This window comes from Mesitornis unicolor, unplaced genomic scaffold, assembly GCF_000695765.1.
Source record: "Mesitornis unicolor isolate BGI_N332 unplaced genomic scaffold, ASM69576v1 scaffold11840, whole genome shotgun sequence".
Classification (NCBI taxonomy): Eukaryota; Metazoa; Chordata; class Aves; order Mesitornithiformes; family Mesitornithidae; genus Mesitornis; species Mesitornis unicolor.
This window is the reverse complement of record NW_010160367.1, coordinates 54,388-75,280: the sequence shown is the minus strand read 5'-3', so window position 1 is coordinate 75,280 and position 20,893 is coordinate 54,388. Positions and strand designations below refer to the sequence as shown.

The 20,893-nt window shown below is 37.8% G+C and overlaps 1 protein-coding gene across 1 annotated transcript in view; it reads left to right on the top strand.

Moving 5' to 3' along the window:
- Positions 1-1,816: 1,816 nt before the first annotated feature.
- Positions 1,817-20,893, top strand: part of LOC104544858 (membrane-associated guanylate kinase, WW and PDZ domain-containing protein 2) — a gene marked incomplete at its 5' end in the record, with an annotated part of 71,587 nt that continues 52,510 nt past the window's right edge. Inside the window, 3 exons of the mRNA XM_010189843.1 lie at positions 1,817-1,874; positions 10,051-10,172; positions 11,625-11,807. Coding sequence (XP_010188145.1) covers positions 1,817-1,874; positions 10,051-10,172; positions 11,625-11,807 — 363 coding nt within the window. The remainder of the gene's footprint in view (positions 1,875-10,050; positions 10,173-11,624; positions 11,808-20,893) is intronic.

Sequence of the window (20,893 nt, the reverse complement as noted above, 5' to 3'; positions counted from 1 at the left end):
CAACCCAGTCGACGTGACACTGCTTTGATCAGAGGGGTTGGGCTAGACAATCTCCAGAGATCTCTTCCAACCTCAACCAATCTGTGATTATGTGACCTGCTTAAATACCTTATGCTGCGTTTATTCCTATGAGGTTACAGTAACAAGATAGTCCTTACAAAAGCAGTTCAGAGTGCAGACTTGTGAAGATCTCTAAGTTAACAATATTCTAAGAATATTAGGAAAAACTGAGTATCAACATTAAGAAAGCCCTTGAGCTTTTAGTTACAAATTTGTGGAGTTCCTCATCTACCAGTCTTTCATATCCTTCATTGCAGTATTGGAAAGGGCTGAGTAGGAACATCCTCTGAGGCCAGCGTGACATGTAGGCTACAGCAGTCTAAGCAAGTTCACTCAAGAAAGAATAAGGTATTACAGATGTGTTTAAAAGAGAAGTAACAAGCAGCGGTGAAGCAATTCCTTAAGATTTTTCTTAACTCTTTAATCTACCTATTGCCTGTCAGGTTTACTTTTCTGATTGCCTTTTACAGCACACCTATAATTGTCTATTCACATTGTCACTGAAAAAAAAACCAACCCTCAAATCATCCAAGAGTACTTGTTTATGGCCAGTTTAATGACTGTGTTCAGTATGAGCTACATCAGTTCTGCTCTGTCAAGTTTGGTACTCTTATTGTCTCCAAAAAGTTGCTTTTGACAACTGGAACTGAGTAAAAGGAAGAAAAATCTGAGTTAAGGAATTCCAGAATCAAATTTCCTCATAGAATCTCAGTACCATTCCCCATATATTGTGCCATGGTCTTTAACTGCACAAAAATCAATACCTGTGCGTGATGGGAATGTCCATCCTTTTGTGAGTGTCCTCCATCAAAGTCACCACATCTGACACTGAGGCTTTTACTCTGTTTGTGTCAGCTGAGATACTTGTCACATACGTCTGGTGTCTTTTAAACAGAAGATGAAGTTCTGTTGGCAGTATAATAATTTTTTAAGTATTCATTGTGAGTGATAATAAAATATGTTTTTATAGATGTGCATGGATATATATATGAGAGTTTCCTTCTACATGAACACAGATTGATTTTCAAGATCATTAAATTAACATATTTAACATTTTAATTTTTAATTCCTGAATGTTTTAGCTATTAACAATTAAATGTCTTTTCTATTTCTGAAAAATATTATTATTTTCAAGGACAGAAGATTCTCTAATGTCTTATTTTGGTTTGTACTTCTGTGTACTACTATGTACTCTGATGCAGCTGATATACAACTAGGCTTTGAAAAAGAGTACCTTTGGAAACTGTGGAATTTCCATCACTGTAAGACAAATAGTACAAACTTCTCAGGAACATTTAGGTGTATTTACTATACTTACATGGCAGGAGTCAAACTCTTTTTGTTCCTTCAAGGCAACTTTTCCAGGATTCCTAGCAAAGAAAAAAGCTCAAAAAGCAAAGTACTTTTTTTTGTGAACCTATGTGGGAAAACAGAATGCCCTCACTTCCTCCGGTGGTGATGTCATACAAGATGTGCTGCACTTGATGGCTGACACAGCTGTTGGAACAATAAAGTAGTTCAGCTAAAATGTGGTGTTCTAAAGACTGAGACCTATGTTTGCATGCCAATTTTCACGTTACTGCTACTTGTGGCTCCCATGGTATGTGTGTCAGATTGGGCATTCCTTTAGTCACTGTATCTAATTTCAGTATCAAGTTATTTCCCTCAATACCCAGCAAAGATCCACAGTTTTGTTACTAGTAATCTTAGCATTCTGTACTGCATTTACTGAGAGAGATAACTCTTTGTTTTTCAGAGCTTCCATATGGCTGGGAGAAAATTGATGATCCCATTTATGGCACTTACTATGTTGAGTAAGTTCCCAAGTTCAATATTAAGTTGCTGTTAATATGTTGTAACATAGTCTGTAGTGCTTGGCCTGGCAAAGCATGGTTACAATTACTTGACATGTCAAACTGAGGGTATACCAAGAATTCTCAGTCATCGATACAGGTAATGTGTTCAAATATATTCAATGTGTCTCAGATCAATGACTCAGGCATTCATTCTCTTTCTCCAAGGTCTGATTTCATGGTATCTTTCCAGTTAATACTTGTACAAAGATCATACTCATTAAAGAAATGTTTTGTTTTCTGTATAAGATTTCGATACCCAGTGAGGTAGATATCTTGTTAATCAATGAATAGACCAAAGCATAATCATTTTAGTTCAGTTAAGATCCTTCTCTGGGTTGTCCTTCCTTGCTGCAAATCAGATGTTTACACTGTTCGTACAAGAAGGCAGGTTATTTATACACTGCATATAAAATTTTAGGGATGTTGTCATTTATTTTGTACTAAAAGTGCAGCTGGAAATAATACAAAATTCCATTTTCACAGCACAATCCTTGGTTACAGTTTTTTTCAGATTTTATTTCAGTCATGAAATAAGAAAAAAAGATTAATACTCCTCTGTGCAAAAGGCAACAGAAAGCTTTTGTTTGAAGTACTAGGTAGAACCTGTTCTGGACAGTTCCTACATAAAATAAGTAATCGGAGAGATTATTTTCTCTGTTTTTTAGCTTAACACAGTGAATGAGACTTAGTGAATCTAGATTCAGGATTGTAGTACCTATTCAGAGTGATCAGTTCTCACTCTGCTGACTACACAAAGTATATAGCAAAGGAGGCAGAAAGCCTCTCCCCAGCACTGTGCAGACAGTGCTTGGAAAGACTGTGAAGGTCCTATCCATTACTTCCTTTTATTAAAGATGAGAGATCTTTAAAGAAGATGGCCCCTGACCTAAAATCCCAATTTCAAATCCTGGAACTGAAGTATATTTATTCTAGTTGTTTCGCAGAAAATAGAAAATTTTAGTCTGTGTGTCACATTATTCTCTTGGTCTCTCAAATCCTTTGAACACATAGTGCAGGATCACTCTGGGCAGATACTGGGACTGCAGCTTTTCCAGACCTCAGGATATGCTGCCATTAACATGCACAGGGTAGTGCTGGACAGGGAGATCGAGAAAAAGCTCTGATTTCTAGAGGGTTAGAATATGTAGGATGCCCCTTTCCTCATTGTTATATCAGCAGCAGCTTGTGGTTGCCCATGTGTCTTCCTTAGGCCTTCTACAAAGCAAAGAAAGAAATGGAAGCAGTGTTTGGCCCCTGCCCTGCTGACTCTTCTGTCCCATTCTCCAAATGCAGTAGCACCCACTCTGCTGTTCCCTGCCTTCAGGTGAAAGGGCCAGCAGCCTCATCTGCTTTGCTGCTCAGTCAATATTGGCCTAGTCAGTCCAGATTCAAGCAAAAAGATTAGTACATTTTTGAAGTGCCTTTGTATTGCCATTAAATTCCCCTCTCTCTTTATGTCTGAGTTCCTTTACGATGTCCCCAAGTAGCTAGGAGCTGAAGTTGACGTCTCTTTTTGTACTTAACCCCCTCTGAAGACTCCTGCACGTGCAATTATGTAGCTGCTGGGTGTAAGAGTCATCTGCCCCAGTGGTTTTTAGTATATTTTGGTGAGTAACAGGTGGTGTGCAATTTCTGTGTGTTAATCTCTTTCTGAGAGCATGGTTTGTTGTTAGCGCAGCCCAAGGCATTCTGGCACCAGTGAGGCTCACACTTCACTGCAAAGTCAGAAAAGAAACAAGTATTTATCTCCATTTTATGTCCATCCACAGGTAAACAGACGCAAGGCACCAGGTCCAGATGTTATTATGCTATTACACACTTTAAGGCTGTTAGTGCCAAATTTATTAATCCTACCGGAGATAAGATGTGTGGAGAGATATATCAAGATAACTGCAGGCTCAAAGGTTTTTAGAAGTGGAATGAATGTTCACAAGATAGCATTAAAACTGCAGACATGCTAAGCTCATAAGGAGTTTTGCAGTCGGTAAAATGTAGCTGTACTTTGTTGTCTGAGCTCAGTAAGTTTGAAACAAAGATTGTTTCCCATTTTTCATTCTACAGAGTAGCAATCACACCATTTTTTTTTGCAGTATTCAAGAGATGAGTTCATTTTTAACTAGATAAAAATTAGATTGCAATAGGTTGCAATAAAAGTAGATAAATGAGAAGTTAGGTTATGAACTTTCATACATTCAAGCCCAGTCCAACTTTATATGCAAGTCATTTAAACTGTCAGTGAAATTAACCCTGCTCAATGAAATATTTGTATCCCAAGGGAGGTTTGTAAGGATGAGCAATGAGGCAGACAGGTTCAGGTTCACCTTACAAGGACCAACCATGCTCAGCTCAAATATTCTAAGACCAGAGCAAAAGCTAAAAAAAGAAATAAAGAAAAACCTCAAAGATCTTGCTAGTAGAATTAATGAAGACTAATAACAACATATTTGCAAATTATGTTAAAACATGAGGTCTCCAGTATAACTCCCCCCCCTTAATTATATAAGAGTGTAGGTGTGAGACATTATTAAAATTTTCATTTGCCTTGGTATGCAGGTCCAGGCTTCATTTGTAAGGTGTAGACATTTGACAGAAATGAGAAGTGTTTGCTATATGTGGGTTATCTTACATACAATTTTATCTTAATTTATAAACTAAGAACTAACAGCACTTAGCAGTGCAGGACTATGGAGAGAAGGCAGTTATTGGAGTGCACTGGGTCTTCCAGCATTCTAATTGCCAAAAGATTATTTCTCCCTTTAAGGATGATTAACTACTACACAGAGCTCAATTTCCAGACATGGTCTCCTTAATAGAACAGCTAAATTAGCCAGGTGGGTATTCATTCTGTAAAAATGTATCTGTTTCTGACAACACTTTGTTACTGCTCAAAGAGAAAAACTTATTTCAGTCCTTTCTGTCATTATAAAGTATTAGCTGAAAAATGTGAATGTAAAGAGGAGTTACACACTAATGAGTTATGTATCAGAATGTCCATCTTTTAGTCATTCTGATTCTCAGAATTGGGTTATAGGGAGTGATTTCAAAAGTTAGTGTCACAAACTACCAGAAAAACTCATACATTAAAGTAGCTAAGAAAAGGATAGGTTAAACTCCTTCTGCTGATGCGCATGCTTAGCTAACCATGCTACGGTTACTTATCAAAGCGTGGTACTGTTTTGGCAGGGCTTAGTGTCTTGGCTATCAGCAAAAATCTGCATACTAAGCTTTACTGGTCGTAAATCTGCTAAGAATAAGTTTCAGTTGTCTTAAGCACATCTAACATGAAACTCCATCATAAAAACAACTTCGCTTGGCCACGTTCACTGATGAAATGGCAGAATGGTGCCTACGTCTTTCGAACTGGCTGGTGGTGACAGTACCTGTTCATAAAACAAGAGATGGTATTTCAACTTCACAGTTAAATGCAACCCAAAACCAAATCATACCTCTGAGGGGTTGTCACCAGTTAGCACATGGCCAACTAACAGAGGATGGCAGCATCAACCACCCTAAATTCTCTGGAGAGGGAAACTCAGGGTTCCTGGGGCTAGAAAGCAAACAAAAGGCAGCATGATTCTTCTGTACAGCCACAGTGGCACTAGGAGAAATTAGTTGGATTCTTGTCTTTGAATTAGGCTTTTGCATTTAATATGCATTGTATAAAATAAAAGGATGAAAAGTGAAGATAGACATCCTCATTGAATTAGATAACATGAGCAATAAGCAAAACATTTTTGGATCACATCCAAGATCTATTTTAACCACAAAAGCACTTTTTTGTAACTATCTCTAAAACTCGCATTTGGCTTGTCTTGTTAAGGCCTAGGTTGGTAATATCTATTCTGTATGCAGTTGAAGTAGCTAGATGAACAGCTAGAATGTCCTTTCAAGGGAACTACTTAGCTTAACAACTTCTTTCTCAGGTAAACTCACTCATCAGTAGCAATTTTTCTGATTTAGTCATGAAGCTGTATAGTACTTAAAATTGCATGAAAGGGAGATGTTTCATGTCTCATCAGTCTAGGAGCATAAATCTAGTGTTACTGGCTGATAAAAATGTCTGATTAACAGCATCATTTTCTTTTCTTTGACTCCTCTTGGACACAATATTTAATACAGTTGTTTGAATTGTTTGGAATTCTCACATTGAGCTTTTGAGACTGCACACTACCATAAAACAGTCAAAATATGGGAATAAATTTGAGCTAGGAGTTAAGGTTGCACCAACAACTTGAGTTGCTTCCAGTACCTCTGCTAATCTTCCTGTCTGATCTGCTAGGACAAAAAGATCGTTTTCAAGATAGCCATTACTGAAGACATTTTTGGACTAAACCACAACTTAGCCTGAAACAGGAACTGATGTCCCTTGACCTATGGACACATCTCATATTAGCTAAAAATCCCATAATTTGTATATGACAGAACCACGTATAAGTGGTAACTTAGGTCTGCAAGAGGCCTTCTGCAGCACTGAGATGTGCACTGCAATTATAGCATGACACTAGGCATCGTTCAAAATCCTAAATGCAGATATATAGTGTGATCTGGAATATTCATTATATCTACGTAATATGGCACAAAAGCTGTGGGAAACCCTTCTTCTGGAAGGGCAGCTGAAGACCAGGGCAGGATAATTTAGAGTCTCTAAAATGAGATATGATCCCTACATTGAAGCAATTAACTTACTGTGTAGCAACCTTGTTTTTAACCTCATCAAATGCTAATATCAAACAAGCTAGATACTCTATGCCATATCTGCTATTGGAAGCTGTTTCATCATTTCATACTTCTGCTTGTAAGAACCCTACAGATTTCAAGTCTGAAATCCTGACATCTTTAATACATTCAAGTATTTACTTGAAAATTATTCATAGAAAGCAATTATATAGCAGAATTAATTCTTCTTGAAAAAGAAGTTAAAACTCCTTTGGTCTTCTACCATAGAAGACTCTCACTGGTTTTCCTCTGAAACCTTTTCTGTTGATTTATTTTATTTGGTCATGTACAATCAGACTTTTATGTATTGGGTTGGCCAAAAAGTAATTGTGTTTTTTTCTGGGTAAATGAAAGGTGAATTTTTCATGGGAAAAAAACCCTGTATTAAATAATGTATTGTCCATTTTGTTCAATTACCTTTTGCCATATTTCAGGCAACTTCATGATTCCATGCTCAAAAAAACTCTTGTATTTTTTTTCAAAAAACAGTTCTAAGAAAAATTTTATATCCTCATCAGCAGTGAAGGCATTGTATAAAGAACAAAAGAAGTGGTAGTCTGATGGTGCCAGGGCTGGCGAATATGGTGGATGTGGTAACACATCCCATCCAAGCTACAACAATTTTTGACAAGTGACCAAATTTTTATGTGATCTAACGTTATCATGGAGAAACACACCACCTTTGTGATTCACCAGTTCTGGATGCTTCTGTTTGATGGCATCATTTAATTTATCCACTTGATGACACTATACACCCAAATTAATGGTTTAGTTCCTTGGAAGCAATGCAAAATACACAATACCTTTGAAATCCCACCAGACTGACAGCATAACCTTATTTTGGTGAATATCTGCTTTTGAAGTGCTTTGAGCTGGTCCATCATGCTTGCCCCATGATCTTTTTCATTCGCCATCGTTATGGACTATCCATTTTTCATCACCTGTTATCATCCTTTTCAAAAATGGATCATTTTCTTCATGTTTCAAGAGAAAATCACAGATGTCAACATGCTTAAGGAGATGAATGTCTTTGAGCTTGTGTGGTACCCAAACACCGAGCTTTCTGATGTATTTGAGTTGTTTTAAATGGTTTTCAGTGCTCAATTTTGATATGTGAAAATTATCAGCAATGTCTTGTGTCCTTTAATGCTGATTGGAGTCAATCAATGCCTTTATTTTGTCATTGTCAACTTCGATTTGTCTTCCTGAGGATGATGCATCATTAACATCAAAATCTCCGGACCAAAATTTAGCAGACCAATTCTGAAACCACCGTAGTTTTAAGGCACCTTCACCATACATATCACATAGCTTCTTATGAACTTGCACAGCATGTTTTCCTTTTTGGAAATAATACAGCAAAATATGATGAAAATGTTCCTTTTGATTTTACATTTCTAAATCAACGCCAAATAAATAATTGTTAACAAAATTGTGCACTTTCTTTTTCTAAAACAAGCTTGAAATGTCAGCTGTCAAGTTTCATAATGAATTTGCAGTTTAAAATGAAGTTAGTTACACTTTAAGACTTGTATGTCCATCTATTAAAAAAATGCAATTACTTTTTGGCCAACCCAATAGTATTTCATGTGGTAGTTCATCACTGCCTTGTGTATTGACAAAAGTACTATTTCCTTCACAATATTGAAATATATCACATGATAGGTAGTAGCATGAAAATTACCTTTTTCATGCTTATGTTATTAGTTCGTAATTACCCTATTTGATGCATGTAAGTCTATTCTTTTTCTATTTTTAACTGATGACGTTTGTCTCCCATCATTTGTTTCTAGGTTTGCATTAGGCTAAGGTGGTGAAGAGCATGACAAGTACAGCATAGTCAAACTAGAAAGCAAAAGGCTAGGAAAGGAAAGCCTACAAACTCAAACAGCCTATCTGAAGAAAGAAAGAAATAAAAGGAACTTTTTTTTTGTCTGCAGCATAGATTAAAATTTACAGGGAACTGCCAATTTAGAGTACGAGAAAAAGTCAGCAGACACTTGGATGAGTTATAGCCATGTTAACAAAGTAGAAACTTCAGGATTTATCACATTTACTTTCTCTCATTAAATAAAATATTCTTTTACATGACTGGAAATATTTTCATTGCATTAGCTCTGGCCACTAAATCCTGATTTTCCAAGTGTATTGCATTCCCATAGGACTTGCTGTCTTTCCTCTACCTCACTTCTTAATGGCAATTCCACTACTTTCTTTGCAGCAGTGGTAAGATCTGAATCCCAAGGGACCTGAAAAGTGCTTAATGTGGCATAAAAGGTCATTTCAATATAAATTGAAGGTATTCAAAACTTTTTAGCATCTCAGAGTTTCAGAAGTTCCCTGGTCACTTCTCCAAGTGCTTAAAGCCCATGATTGGGATTGGATTTTCAGGAAAACTCAGTACGTGTTGAGCTCAGTGAGAACAAATAAGGAGTGACATGTTTGAAAACCTGCCCTTCTGTACCTATGTATTTATTGCAGCACAAACCCCTTTTCTCAGTTGTGATCCTATAGCGATCATATCTTGCGAATTTCTTCAATGCAGCCTGCTAAATTGTTTTTCTTCAGAAAACACTTTAAACATATCACAGGACAAGATTGTAGGATTACTCATTGATTGATAAAATGGATGGTTTAAATTAAAGAATTAAAAGCAAGGATATGATGAGAGTATGTAGTTAAGATAGTTCTAAACACAATACATAAAATCAGTGGTGTATTGACAGAGATGTGCCTACAGACATGTTGTGGGAAATGTAAAGCGTCGAGAAAAAAATGTGTAGATTAACTTTTCTTATATTTCATGTACTTATCTATAGAGTTCTAATCTATCTGACTTAGTTTCTACAACATCTCATTTTTCTGTACAGATGAGCAGATATATACCATAGCATTAAAAAGAAGTCATCTGCATTTTAATTCCTATGTTGGATATATTTCTAAGCTGCAATCATAAACAACCTCTGTGTTGTAGGCTTTACCTTTTCTGTAAGTGATTAAGTAATTTCACTTACAGCTAATCAATAATAATACACAAAACTGGTTCAGATCCTTTGAATTATGCACAGGAGTATGTTTGTACTAAAGACATGAAAAACTGTCCTTGTAGCATGCTTCAGCAGTACTGCTATTTCATATGTAGTCCCGTAGTTTAAAACCATTTGCCTGTAGCAGAGTTCAGCATATTGAAATAATAGGACACTTCTCAGTACTGCTCATGATGCAGTGCACTAGATTGTGCATTTCTCATCCCCAAAACGTTGTATGGAGTACAAGGGACATGCTTGGGCCCATTGAGGTTTCATAACAGTTTCGCCGTCTAACCACAGACACCTAAGTCACATACAGCATCCTACTGTGAAAATGGTAATTTTCCCCAACTGAACCCAATTTTTAATCAAAACCAAATCTTTTCCAGCCACATAAATAGAAGAACACAATTTGAAAACCCTGTCCTAGAAGCAAAAAGGAAGCTACAGCAGCATAACATGCCCAACGCAGAACTTGGAACAAAGCCTATGCAGGCCCAAGGTTTCCGAGGTACAGTACTGTGTCAGTTATCTTAGTTAAATGGAAGATCTTGCTCTCCTGTTCATGCAACAATGATTTTGTCAGTCTCTTTAAAATAATAGTGTTGCCATATCTCACAATGTTATCACTTATCTTCTAGCATTTTTCTTCCCTAAATGTCCAAACTCTCAGAGTTCTGGTACTCATGACCCACCTAAAATACTCTAACCATCAGAGGCACAGATTAAAGACAAAAAAGTTGACCACAGTGTTTCCTAAAGAGTGAGAAACAGAAAGCACAATAAAAGCTCCAAAGTAATTTTCTAAATAAAATCATAAATTGTATTCTTGGGAATGTACATCTCTCTATGAGCACCCGAGGTTGGCAACACTGAAATAATTAATTGTACTTTCTCTAAATTACCTTTAATTGATGCTTGGTATGTTTCTAAGCTAGCTCATCTAGCAAGCATCAATTAAGTTAAAAGCCTCAAGCACTGTGTTATAGAACTTTACAAGAATACAGCCTCTTGGTAACGTAAAAATTAATGTGCTTAAAATGAGCTGCATAAGCAGCAAACAGTACTGGTAGAGATGAATAAACTTTAAAGTAAGGTTATAGCCAGAGAATGAGGCTTGTTCTCCTTTGTAACAGTAGAAAGCTCCTCATCAACCTTACCTAGACCCAAACTTGCCCATCCGCGCCCTGCTCCCAAGAGGTCCCGCAGCGTGAATGACCTGTCCCAGTGCCGGCGTGACCCTGCTGGGACGCGCAGGCTGTACGGTATGTCCTCCGCTGCCGGCCAGCCCAGCACCACCACTGCAGGTGTAGTGAGAGCAGTTGAAGTCACAGCCTTTGCACCTTCCTCCCACCCTTCCTCACCAAGCGCAGCATGGGGGAGAGGCACAGGGAGCCCCCGCCACCCACATCGCACACCGAGGCATGCCGAGAGAGGACGCAAAGGTTGCATAGCAGTTACCTGTGTCACTTGTTGGATGCCAAAACCTCACATGTTCGGAGAGGAAGCTCACCTAATATTTAGCACTGCTTGTTAACAAATGGAATGAGATCTTCACAGAATATTTTCTTTATTGCAGGTGGGAGGGAAATTATGGAGAATGTATTTGTAGACAAAGCTGAATTTATAGGTTAGGAAAGAAGTTTTAAAATTAATTCACAAATCATTTTTATTGTTGTAATTACTTTAGCTACACAATATCCACTTCTAAATTTATATCTAATATTAAAGAACATTTATAACTCCCCACTTATGGCTGATGTGCCATTGATAAGAAATATGTTTTAAGCTTTATATTAATATAAGAACTCACAAATATTTTTTCTTGGAATGCTTGCACTCTTTATTTCCTTGATTTTCATACACTGTCACCTGCTATCAGCCAGTATTGTTATCTACTGTCCTCACTGTGTTGTGACCAGATCAGGACTTTTGTCTTTCTTGTTTGTGTTGACGGATGTAGAAAAACCACTCTTCACCCGTGATGCATCACAGCTGAAGGGGACTTTCCTCAGCACAACTCTTAAGAAAAGCAACATGGGTTTTGGATTTACCATCATTGGTGGGGATGAGCCAGATGAGTTTCTCCAGGTGAAGAGTGTAATTCCTGATGGGCCTGCAGCGCAAGATGGGAAAATGGAAACAGGTAATGAAGATAGTTTCTTTTTTCCTTTATATGAGAAGTAGAATGAGACATCGATTTTTGAATCTTGCTCTCTCCATCAATGCATGTATTCTTCCATATCACTTTCTGTGTTAATGTTTAATATATCTGCTCCATAAGAAAAACAACTTCTCAGATAAAACTTTCTTCTAATTTTTCTTTCTAATGATGCCAGGTAGCTTATTTTTTCCCATTTCACAAAATTTAAGGGGAGAAAAGGTCTCTGTATTCTCCAACATAAAAATGGGATGTGTTGCTCTTTGTAGGCTGTTTAATCAAGGAGAGTCTGTGCACAGAAAGAAAAAGAGACAGGCAGATGGAGCACAGGCTCCCTCAAATTTATTTCTTTAGAAAGGATGGTTTTGCAAAATAATCAAAGTCGAGACTGATCCAACATTGTTCTCATTAGAATTGTTAAAACAAGAGTTTTTAGTGTGGCATATGGACACGTAGGCATCTGTGGCCTACTAATAAAGAATCTGTGAAAACTAAATAAACTAAATAAACTAAATAAAAGAAATATTCTCTGAAGCGATTTAAGGCTGCTCTTAAGGTATGGACCACCACTGGAAGGATTTTCATGTCCATAGATTGATAAAGATTGCAAACCACTCTTTTAAGATTTGGAGGGTCACATCAGGTCTATAAATGGAGAAAATATTTTTGTAGGAAGATTAACTCGGTTTCCAAACCAGCTATCATCTCCTGTAGGAGAAGGCAATTGAAGCATAATAGAATAATTTCAGACTGCAGGGATCCTCGGTCACCAACGTTCTGCTCAGAGCAGGTTGGATGGGGTTGCTCAGGGCTTCATCCATGAGACTTTGGAACATTTTATAGGACAGAGATCCCACAGCCTCTGTGGGCTCCTGTATCAACACTTAACCACTCTCAGTGGTGAAGATTTTTTATGCTTTAGGTCCAATTGGGATTTCCACTGGTGCAACTGATTACCACTGACTGTAGTCCTGTGTTCATGCAGCCCTGTTGCTGCGCACCGTCATTCCCCAGCAGTCCTTGTTCCTCAGATACTGGTCAGGCTGCACATTGGTGCTGGGACATGTGCATAATTTTCCCTTTCATTTCTCAGCAAGACGTTATAGCAGAAATGCTAGTTTGGGATTTATGTTGTCTCTGCAGAAAACCAAGTTCATGGTGGCCAGAGTCCCTCTGAAGATAAGAGGATTTCATAGTCTGTGAATATGTAGATGGACCACAACAGCAGAGCAGGATCCTTTTAGTGCATTACAGTATGGGAGACAGACACGTAAACACACAGAGGCACAAATAATGTGGGTGGAACAGTCCCAAGTGATTCTTCTAGAAATTTCCTTTCATCTTGGAACTGGATGAACAATCTGGACTATTGCATGTTGAAATAAAACACCCGAAACTCTAGTTTATTCTGTAGGACTCTCCAGGACTTTGCAAGTAGGAAGTGTGAAGGTTGTGAGAAGTATTATTTTTTAAAAACTGCAGTTTGCCTCAAGTCTTGTATTACAGCTGGCATGATGTTATAATTTCTATAAAGAAGTAAAATGTAAGAAATACATAGATTATTGGCATTGGTTTTCTAAAACACTAGTCTAATAGCTTTTTAATTTTCAGTTCTTGTTGCCATTTTAACTTGATGCAATTTGGTTGTTCTGAAAGGTAAAATCAGATTAGCTGATTAAGTGAACCAAGGGTACAACAGAATTTCTGAAGCTCAGGAGACTTTAGTAACATGAACTTCATTTTTCCTGTTGTTTTCATGTTACATAATACACTGCATGAGAGATTTTCCTTGTTTCTTATGGTTTAGCATTCTCAGATCCAGCACTCAAGTATAGTTACTTGCTAATCTGAAGTGTGGGCTGGTTATTGGTGAACTTGTTCATATGGAGTTCTTTTCTCTGGCAACTTACTTAATTTTTGATGTTGAAAATGAATACGGGTGTCATAATACTATTGATGGTGATTATTGTAGTCATGGATTGTGACAAGAAAAATGTGCTTTAAAATGCATAGAAATATTTTTTTCCTGTGATAATTAATTCAACTCCATTAAGAATGCAAGGCAGAAATGTACATTCAAATATATAATCACTCTATAATTATGTGAGCCCAATATGTACAAAATTACATCTCAGAATATATTCTGGCCTCAAATGTCTTCCTTTTTGAGAAGAGCGACAGAGTTCTGATGTAAAGTAATTGGAGAAACTCAGGTTAATGATTGTGGTGTCTATCATGGTTTCTGTGAGTTTTGGAAGCAATTTATAAATACAATAATAGTAAACTGATAAAAGATATTTAAGGTCAGAACATTTATAAAAGCATTGTTCAGCAAAGTGCTTATACTTCCTGATATCCAATCCTTTTCACGCTTTCAGAAGTAGGATTTCTCTCCATATTCAGCCATTTTACAATCTCATCAACTGGAGATATGAAAGTCTCCCAGGTTCCATCAATAGCATTTTGTTCATAAAACTGTTAAAATCTTGTTTTAAAACTATTTGAAATTATATATGTACCTTTTGTTTGTTAGGTAGGCATCATTGGATGATGAATAGAGCTCTTAAAATAGATTTTATTTATTCTTTTGATATGAACTGTATGTTGTTGTGCAATTTATGTGAGCTCCAGCTGTGATCACAGTCATAGGAGGCTTTGGTAAATGATCAAAATATCATATTGTGGCAGCAGGGCATCATAGTAGAAAGCATGAGGGCAATGGCCCTAATATCCATGAAGCAACCTGGATGTAAGGGATAGCCACAGGTGCTGGTGCTCCCAGCTGTAATACAGCTCTGGAGCCTTTCCCTTGCAAGGCTGGTACTTTTTTTTGGCCAAGTGGTAAACAAAATCCTAGTGTTTTAGACCTGCATCAGATATGGGTGAAAAAAAAGGAAGAAAAGGCACCATCTCCTTCATCTTACTTGGTCTTGGCCACAGGCTGAAGACACCAGTCTTGTACTTCATCCTAATTGTTAAAGAAACAAGCTCATAGAAATCTAATAATATTATTGTTTACTTCTCCACCCAAAATCTAATGTAGGGGTCAGATAAAAATGCTGTTCAAAGAGAAGGGTGAATCTATGTAAGATGTTACTGTTACCCTTTTAACATGATCACAACACAGTGATTTCACTTGCAGGTTTCACAGTGAAAAGATTTTGGATTTCATCCCTTGGAACATGGCAGCAGCTGTATGACAGTGACTTGGCATTGCTATGATGCTATGAAACAATTAAAGCAGTGAGGCAACCTGGGTGCATTGAGATGCAACAAGAGATATCTGATGTCCTGGTGATCTACCACCACCACTCAGAGCCTAGCCCTGAGCACTAAGAGGTCACTATAATTGTCCCAGACTCACAACAAAGTTCACAAGCAGACTCAGAGGAATCACATCTTAGTGGATGAGTCAAAAACAGCCAAATTTCCATTTCGGATCCTATTTGCCAGATGTTTCCAAATTCCTAAGGGTTATTATGCCCTCATGTAAGTCTAGTATCTGTGAGCTAATGGCTGTTAATAATACTGCAAATGCCTTTCTAGGACATGTTTTAGCATTTAGAGCTCAATCAAGCTGCTGGATATGAACATTACACTCCACAGCATCTCTGTTTACCTCAAGACAGCCTAGGAGCTGTTACCACATTCTTTCTTGAGAGGTTACATTGCTTTGTCTTGTCTGAAGCCTCATGCTGCTGATAGAAAACTATCTGCATTTAAGAGGCCCCTGTATCCCATTAAAATGCTGAGTGAATGTCACTGGTAAAAGACTGTATCTACATTAAAAGATTTTTATATAGGGTGTGATTTTGAATGACTGCTGTTCTAAGGCAAACAAAGATTTAGGCCTGCAGCTGAGTCAGATAAAAGCTCAAGCTGCAAAGGCAAAAACTTTCCTTCAGTTCCAAGGTTATTCAGTGGACTAGATAAACTGAAACACTCTCACATAATCAACCTCAGGAAAGATTCTCACTCTGCGCATTTCAGCAAGTTCCAGTTCCTTTGGTGAAAGTTTCCAAGAAACAGCTCAAAGACTTGAAGCTTGAGTGATCAGTTGAGTCTGTTAATGACCCCTCTGACTGATGAATAGCTATGGTCATTGCACTTGGAACTTTCCAGAAACATATATACATGTGTAATGAATTGTCATAGCTCAACAGTGTCTCAAGAAATGAGAAACATGGTCTTTCATTTCATCAGCCAAGCATACACTTGGCCAACTTCAAGATGCTAAACCATCTGTAAACAATGCATATTTGGGCTTTTGTAGATGCTATTCTCTCAAGAATTATATTAGTTCACTATATTAGTTAATCTATTCTAGAGGTAAAAATTTGTAAATGTAAGATAAGGTTCAGCTAACCCAGATGTCTACACCTAGCATATGAGTAGACATCTACTACTTGCGAATGGCTGTATTAGGGTGAAGCCTAGAGAATAGTGATCTAGAAAACAGTCACATCTACCACTCAGAATCTGTGCTGCATCTGCAAGATCTCCAAAGGGAGTGAGCCTGCTGTTAGAAATACTGGAAGGAGTGACCCATGGCCTTGCTGCTATCTGTGGGCCTACCATCAAGGCCCATAACAGTCTTGTATACGTGATGAATTTTTCAAGAAGCTGAGGTTACTCTAAATGCAAGCAAATTAGAGACACTGCACACTTGATCTACAAAGTCATAAATGTTGTTATTCACTTGAATAAGAATAAAACTGAAGCCATTATCTGGTGGCTGACCCTACAATGTCGCTAAGATTAGGGAATAATTATCTAGTCATCATTCATGCATTTCTTTGCACAGCAAGGCTAATATCTCACAAAAAAAGGCAGAGTACTCAAAACAGAAGGAATTGAGGACATCTGCAAAAAGATGCATTTTTACAAGTTCAAACAGATGCTTAGTTCTGTTCCGTTTGTCTACACCGTTTAACCACAAGGAATGACTTCAATTCAAAGAAGGAAATATGTTAAAATTAAACAAATAAAATATAATTTGACAGTCATTTAAGAATGTGAATACTGTCAGAATACCACTACAGGACTCAGCATATCATGACCACACACCATTGTACCTATCTTCTTTTCCGACAGGTCAAGTCTCTCTCACATGCAATCAGTCAAGATCCATCTGACAACATTCCCTTTTACAATGTAGCTTTTTCCATGGTAGCTGACTGTTTACCTCACTTGTCATCTCAAGTTCCCTGACCAGGACCTCAGTGAGAAACTCATCACACACATATTTAGGACTTCATTTCCACCATACCAAAGGTGGCTGAAATTTAGTTAGGTCCCCTCCCTGACACCCTATTACCATCTTATCTGGTGGCACCAGGAAGAACGGCCTCCCAAAATTAAGGCATTGCATTAGGAACTTGGAAGATTGTGCTACTCATTGAACTGCTGAGGAAGGAGTATCTTTTCATTATCGTTATGCATCTTCAGGCTAAAACACTCTCTTAATATATCCCAAGGCCTCACCAAGTGTCACTCTTGCAGCTGTGAGCCTGTGGTGCATGGCAGGTCTATGAGAGTGGAGCAACATACAAAAAAGCAGCTTGTGTTATCCACCTCCTTTAGTACCCTTGCTTTGTGTTGCTAAGATGTTTCATCTGAACTGGCAGTGGTCTTTTGTCTCCCCATTTCAGTTTAGCTTAGACTGAAGATACCTCTCTCTTCAGACATTGCTGTTAATCCCATGGAGTTAAGAGAAGGAAAATTAACTGTTTGGAAAGTAACTAACAGCAATAAAAAAAAAATCAGGCATCATGGAGAGTGAGACTTTCACCAACTAATGTTAGGTCAGTTGGTGTGGATTTGTCTTATTTTTACTGCTTGTGTTCCTACTCCTTCCTGCACAGGCAGCTGAGGAAACAGTGCAAAACACAGTAGAAACCGTATATTTGCATCATGTACAACTGAAATAACTGTGTTCTCTGTTCAGCCATGACACCTGCAGTTCCTTTCACCAGTGACACTGGTTATATTTTCCTTTTCATGAGCCAAACCAGGAGTAACCATTTGGTAAAACCTCAACCTGGATTTCTAAACCCAACCTTCTTTCATTTCATAATTTAATTTGGAGGAGATTGAGAGGGCATTGAGACTGGAACCGCAGTGTGAATGCTGTGATCTTTACACTCTACATGAGGATGGAGCTGATGGAAGCCCTGCTACTTCATAGCTGAGACAAATGGACATTGAGGTGCTGCACCTCACTTTCTTTTTCCTTTGTGCAGTACACAGCATCCCACTTCATTCAGTTCACTTTATATCTGTCACCATAAAAGCTTGCATATCTCAGGTAACCAATTCCAAAACTATTCAAGAGGTGCATGAGTAAAAAGAACCCTGATTTTTGTGAACCTTCTCAAGGTAGGCTGATGGTGTTGCTAGTCCTCACACTTTTTTCCTGAATCTCTGTGTAACCAGAATTCTTTAAAGCACAACTCCTTTTTTCTAAAAAAAAGAGGTGCCTAAATGTGACTCTTAGCTTAAAACTTACAAGATAAATGTTTTGTTCCCCTAGCTGCAGACAAAAGCTCTGAAGTATGACTACATTTTACTTAAGAGATTTCAAACAGAAAGCAAAGAAAAATTGCCAATTTTACTGTTTATTTGATATCATGTATTGAGACTGTAATTTTAGCTGGAGGAAGGGATATGATTTCTGGTTTTGAATGCTTGATAGCGACAGTAAAAATACTACTTGCATTTAGGGAATATTAATAGCAATTAAGAACTTGGTAGCAGAAAGATATTATTCTTTTTCAATACCCCTTTCTTTCCTCTTTTAAAGTAGGCAGTTCATTGAACTCGGCATGTAAATAGATAGACCGGAAGACAGCAGTTAGGTTGCTAGGAATTTTTAGTATTTGTGCTATTTTTTCTGATATTAATTTTCCATTCTATACATTTTTTATTGCTTTCATATAAAATGAACTTGCTACAATGGTCACAATAATACCTGTAAATTGCTTTTTATGTTAACCAAAGAGCTCAGAAAAGTGTTCATTTCTGTCAAAAAGTTACTGAATTCTGTCTTCATGAGGTTCCTATTTTAGTGTTTTCTTCATATTTTTATTCTTTTGGTACTCACTAGATTGTTAGGTACTTATTGAATGATAACCAGGACAGAGATGACCCTAGACTAAAAAATTTATACCAGTATTTTCTATACCACACACAGTTACAGTCTACATCCGAGGCCTGAGTGTGCATCTTGACAGATTTCTTTGGCTGTCTAGTGTGATATTCAGTAGACTCATGTTCTCCCCAAAGTGCAGAAAATCCGTATGTCACTATCTGTTCTGCCTGATACGGAGTTAGAGCTTGAGTCCATGTTGCCTATTTATCAAGCTACTGGGCATTCATTAGGCAGCACGTACAAATCTTTCCTATTAAAAGCATTCCACTTTGCATAAATATTCCTTGAGGTACAAAGAGAGCTATTGATTCTCTTTAGCCCTGTTATTTGGCTATTCCCTTGAAGTCTTCAATTAAAATTATTTATACAAACTGGAAGAGCATTTACAGCAGACTTGGATTTCAAAATGCTTCTGAAAATAGACACTATATTCTTTAAGTCACAGGAATAATTAGGAAAAAATCTTAGGAATTCTTAGTCTTGTCTTCACCTCATTCTATCTCATTTCATGGAATGATTCTACTTCTGCATTATGAGTACAAATGGAACCCTGTGATCTCTGACTCCACACCTTGGTTTTTAGCCCTAAAGTTTGCTATAATTTAGAAATTTTGGGAATATTCTATCTCAAGCTTTAGGCTTAGTACCTCAGTTTGAAGTGGCTCAGAGCATCACATTAAGGAACATAAACCCCCAAGTACAGTATCAACAGGGAGCAAAAAGTTGCCTCCAGCACAGAACTGAGTCTACTAATGTTTTGGGCACAATTCAGTTGCATAAACAGAGGTGTTCAGTGCCACTAAAAGTGCCAGAGATCTCACTTAGCCTCCTCCTGCTCATCCAGACAGCAGTCTTTTGTAAGTCCTGTGTTATACCTGCAAGTCCCATATGAACGTCTCAAGTGCCCAAGGCTGTTGTAAATGACATTAGACACATAATCAACCACATTCCTCCTTCAGTGCCTGAAGAGGAATGTGTTCACAGAATCACACTGAATCACAGAATGTTAGGAGTTGGAAGGGACCTCGAAAGATCATCCAGTCCAACCCCCCTGCCAGAGCAGGATCACCAAACCAGGTCACACAGGAACACATCCAGGCGGGTTTTGAATGTGTCCAGAGAAGGAGACTCCACAACCTCTCTGGGCAGCCTGTTCAGTGCTCTGTCACCCTCGCAGTGAAAAAGTTTTTCTTCATGTTCAGGTTGAACCTTCTGTGGTCCAGCTTGCTCCCATTTCCCCTTGTCCTGTTATTGGACATCACAGATAAGAGCCTGGCTCCATCCTCCTGACACTCCCCTTTACAAATTTATAAACATTAATGAGGTCACCCCTGTCTCCTCCAAGCTAAAGAGACCCAGCTCCCTCAGCCGCTCCTCATAAGGGAGATGCTTCACTCCCTCAATCATTTCTGTGGCTCTGTGCTGGACTCTTTTAAGCAATTCCCTGTCCTTCTTGAACTGAGGGGCCCAGAACTGGACACACTAGACTGTTAATAGACTCCTTTGTTTTTTATTATCATCTATTACAGCAAGCAGTGATTGATTCATTACTGTAATAATAATCCTTTTCTGACAATTTTAAGGATATTTGTTTCCCCTAGCCTAACTGAAAGCTTACACTTGTGGTTTTAGGAACACTTAAAAGAGATGGCAAAAACCCTTTTAAACTTAATAGGTTTAATTTTCTCTCATTTAACCTTTCAAGCAACAACATTATAGGAAGTCCAATGGTTACGTTCAACCGTATACTAATGATTATAAATTCATTTTTATCTCCAGCATTTATCATATTTTGGTTCACATATGGTGCCCATAAAATATATACCAATACTAGACTTGAATAATATATGTAACTTGTTTCCTTTTCTATAGTGACTCTTCTTCAAAAGACTAATTTTTTTCAAGTACAGATAATACACAG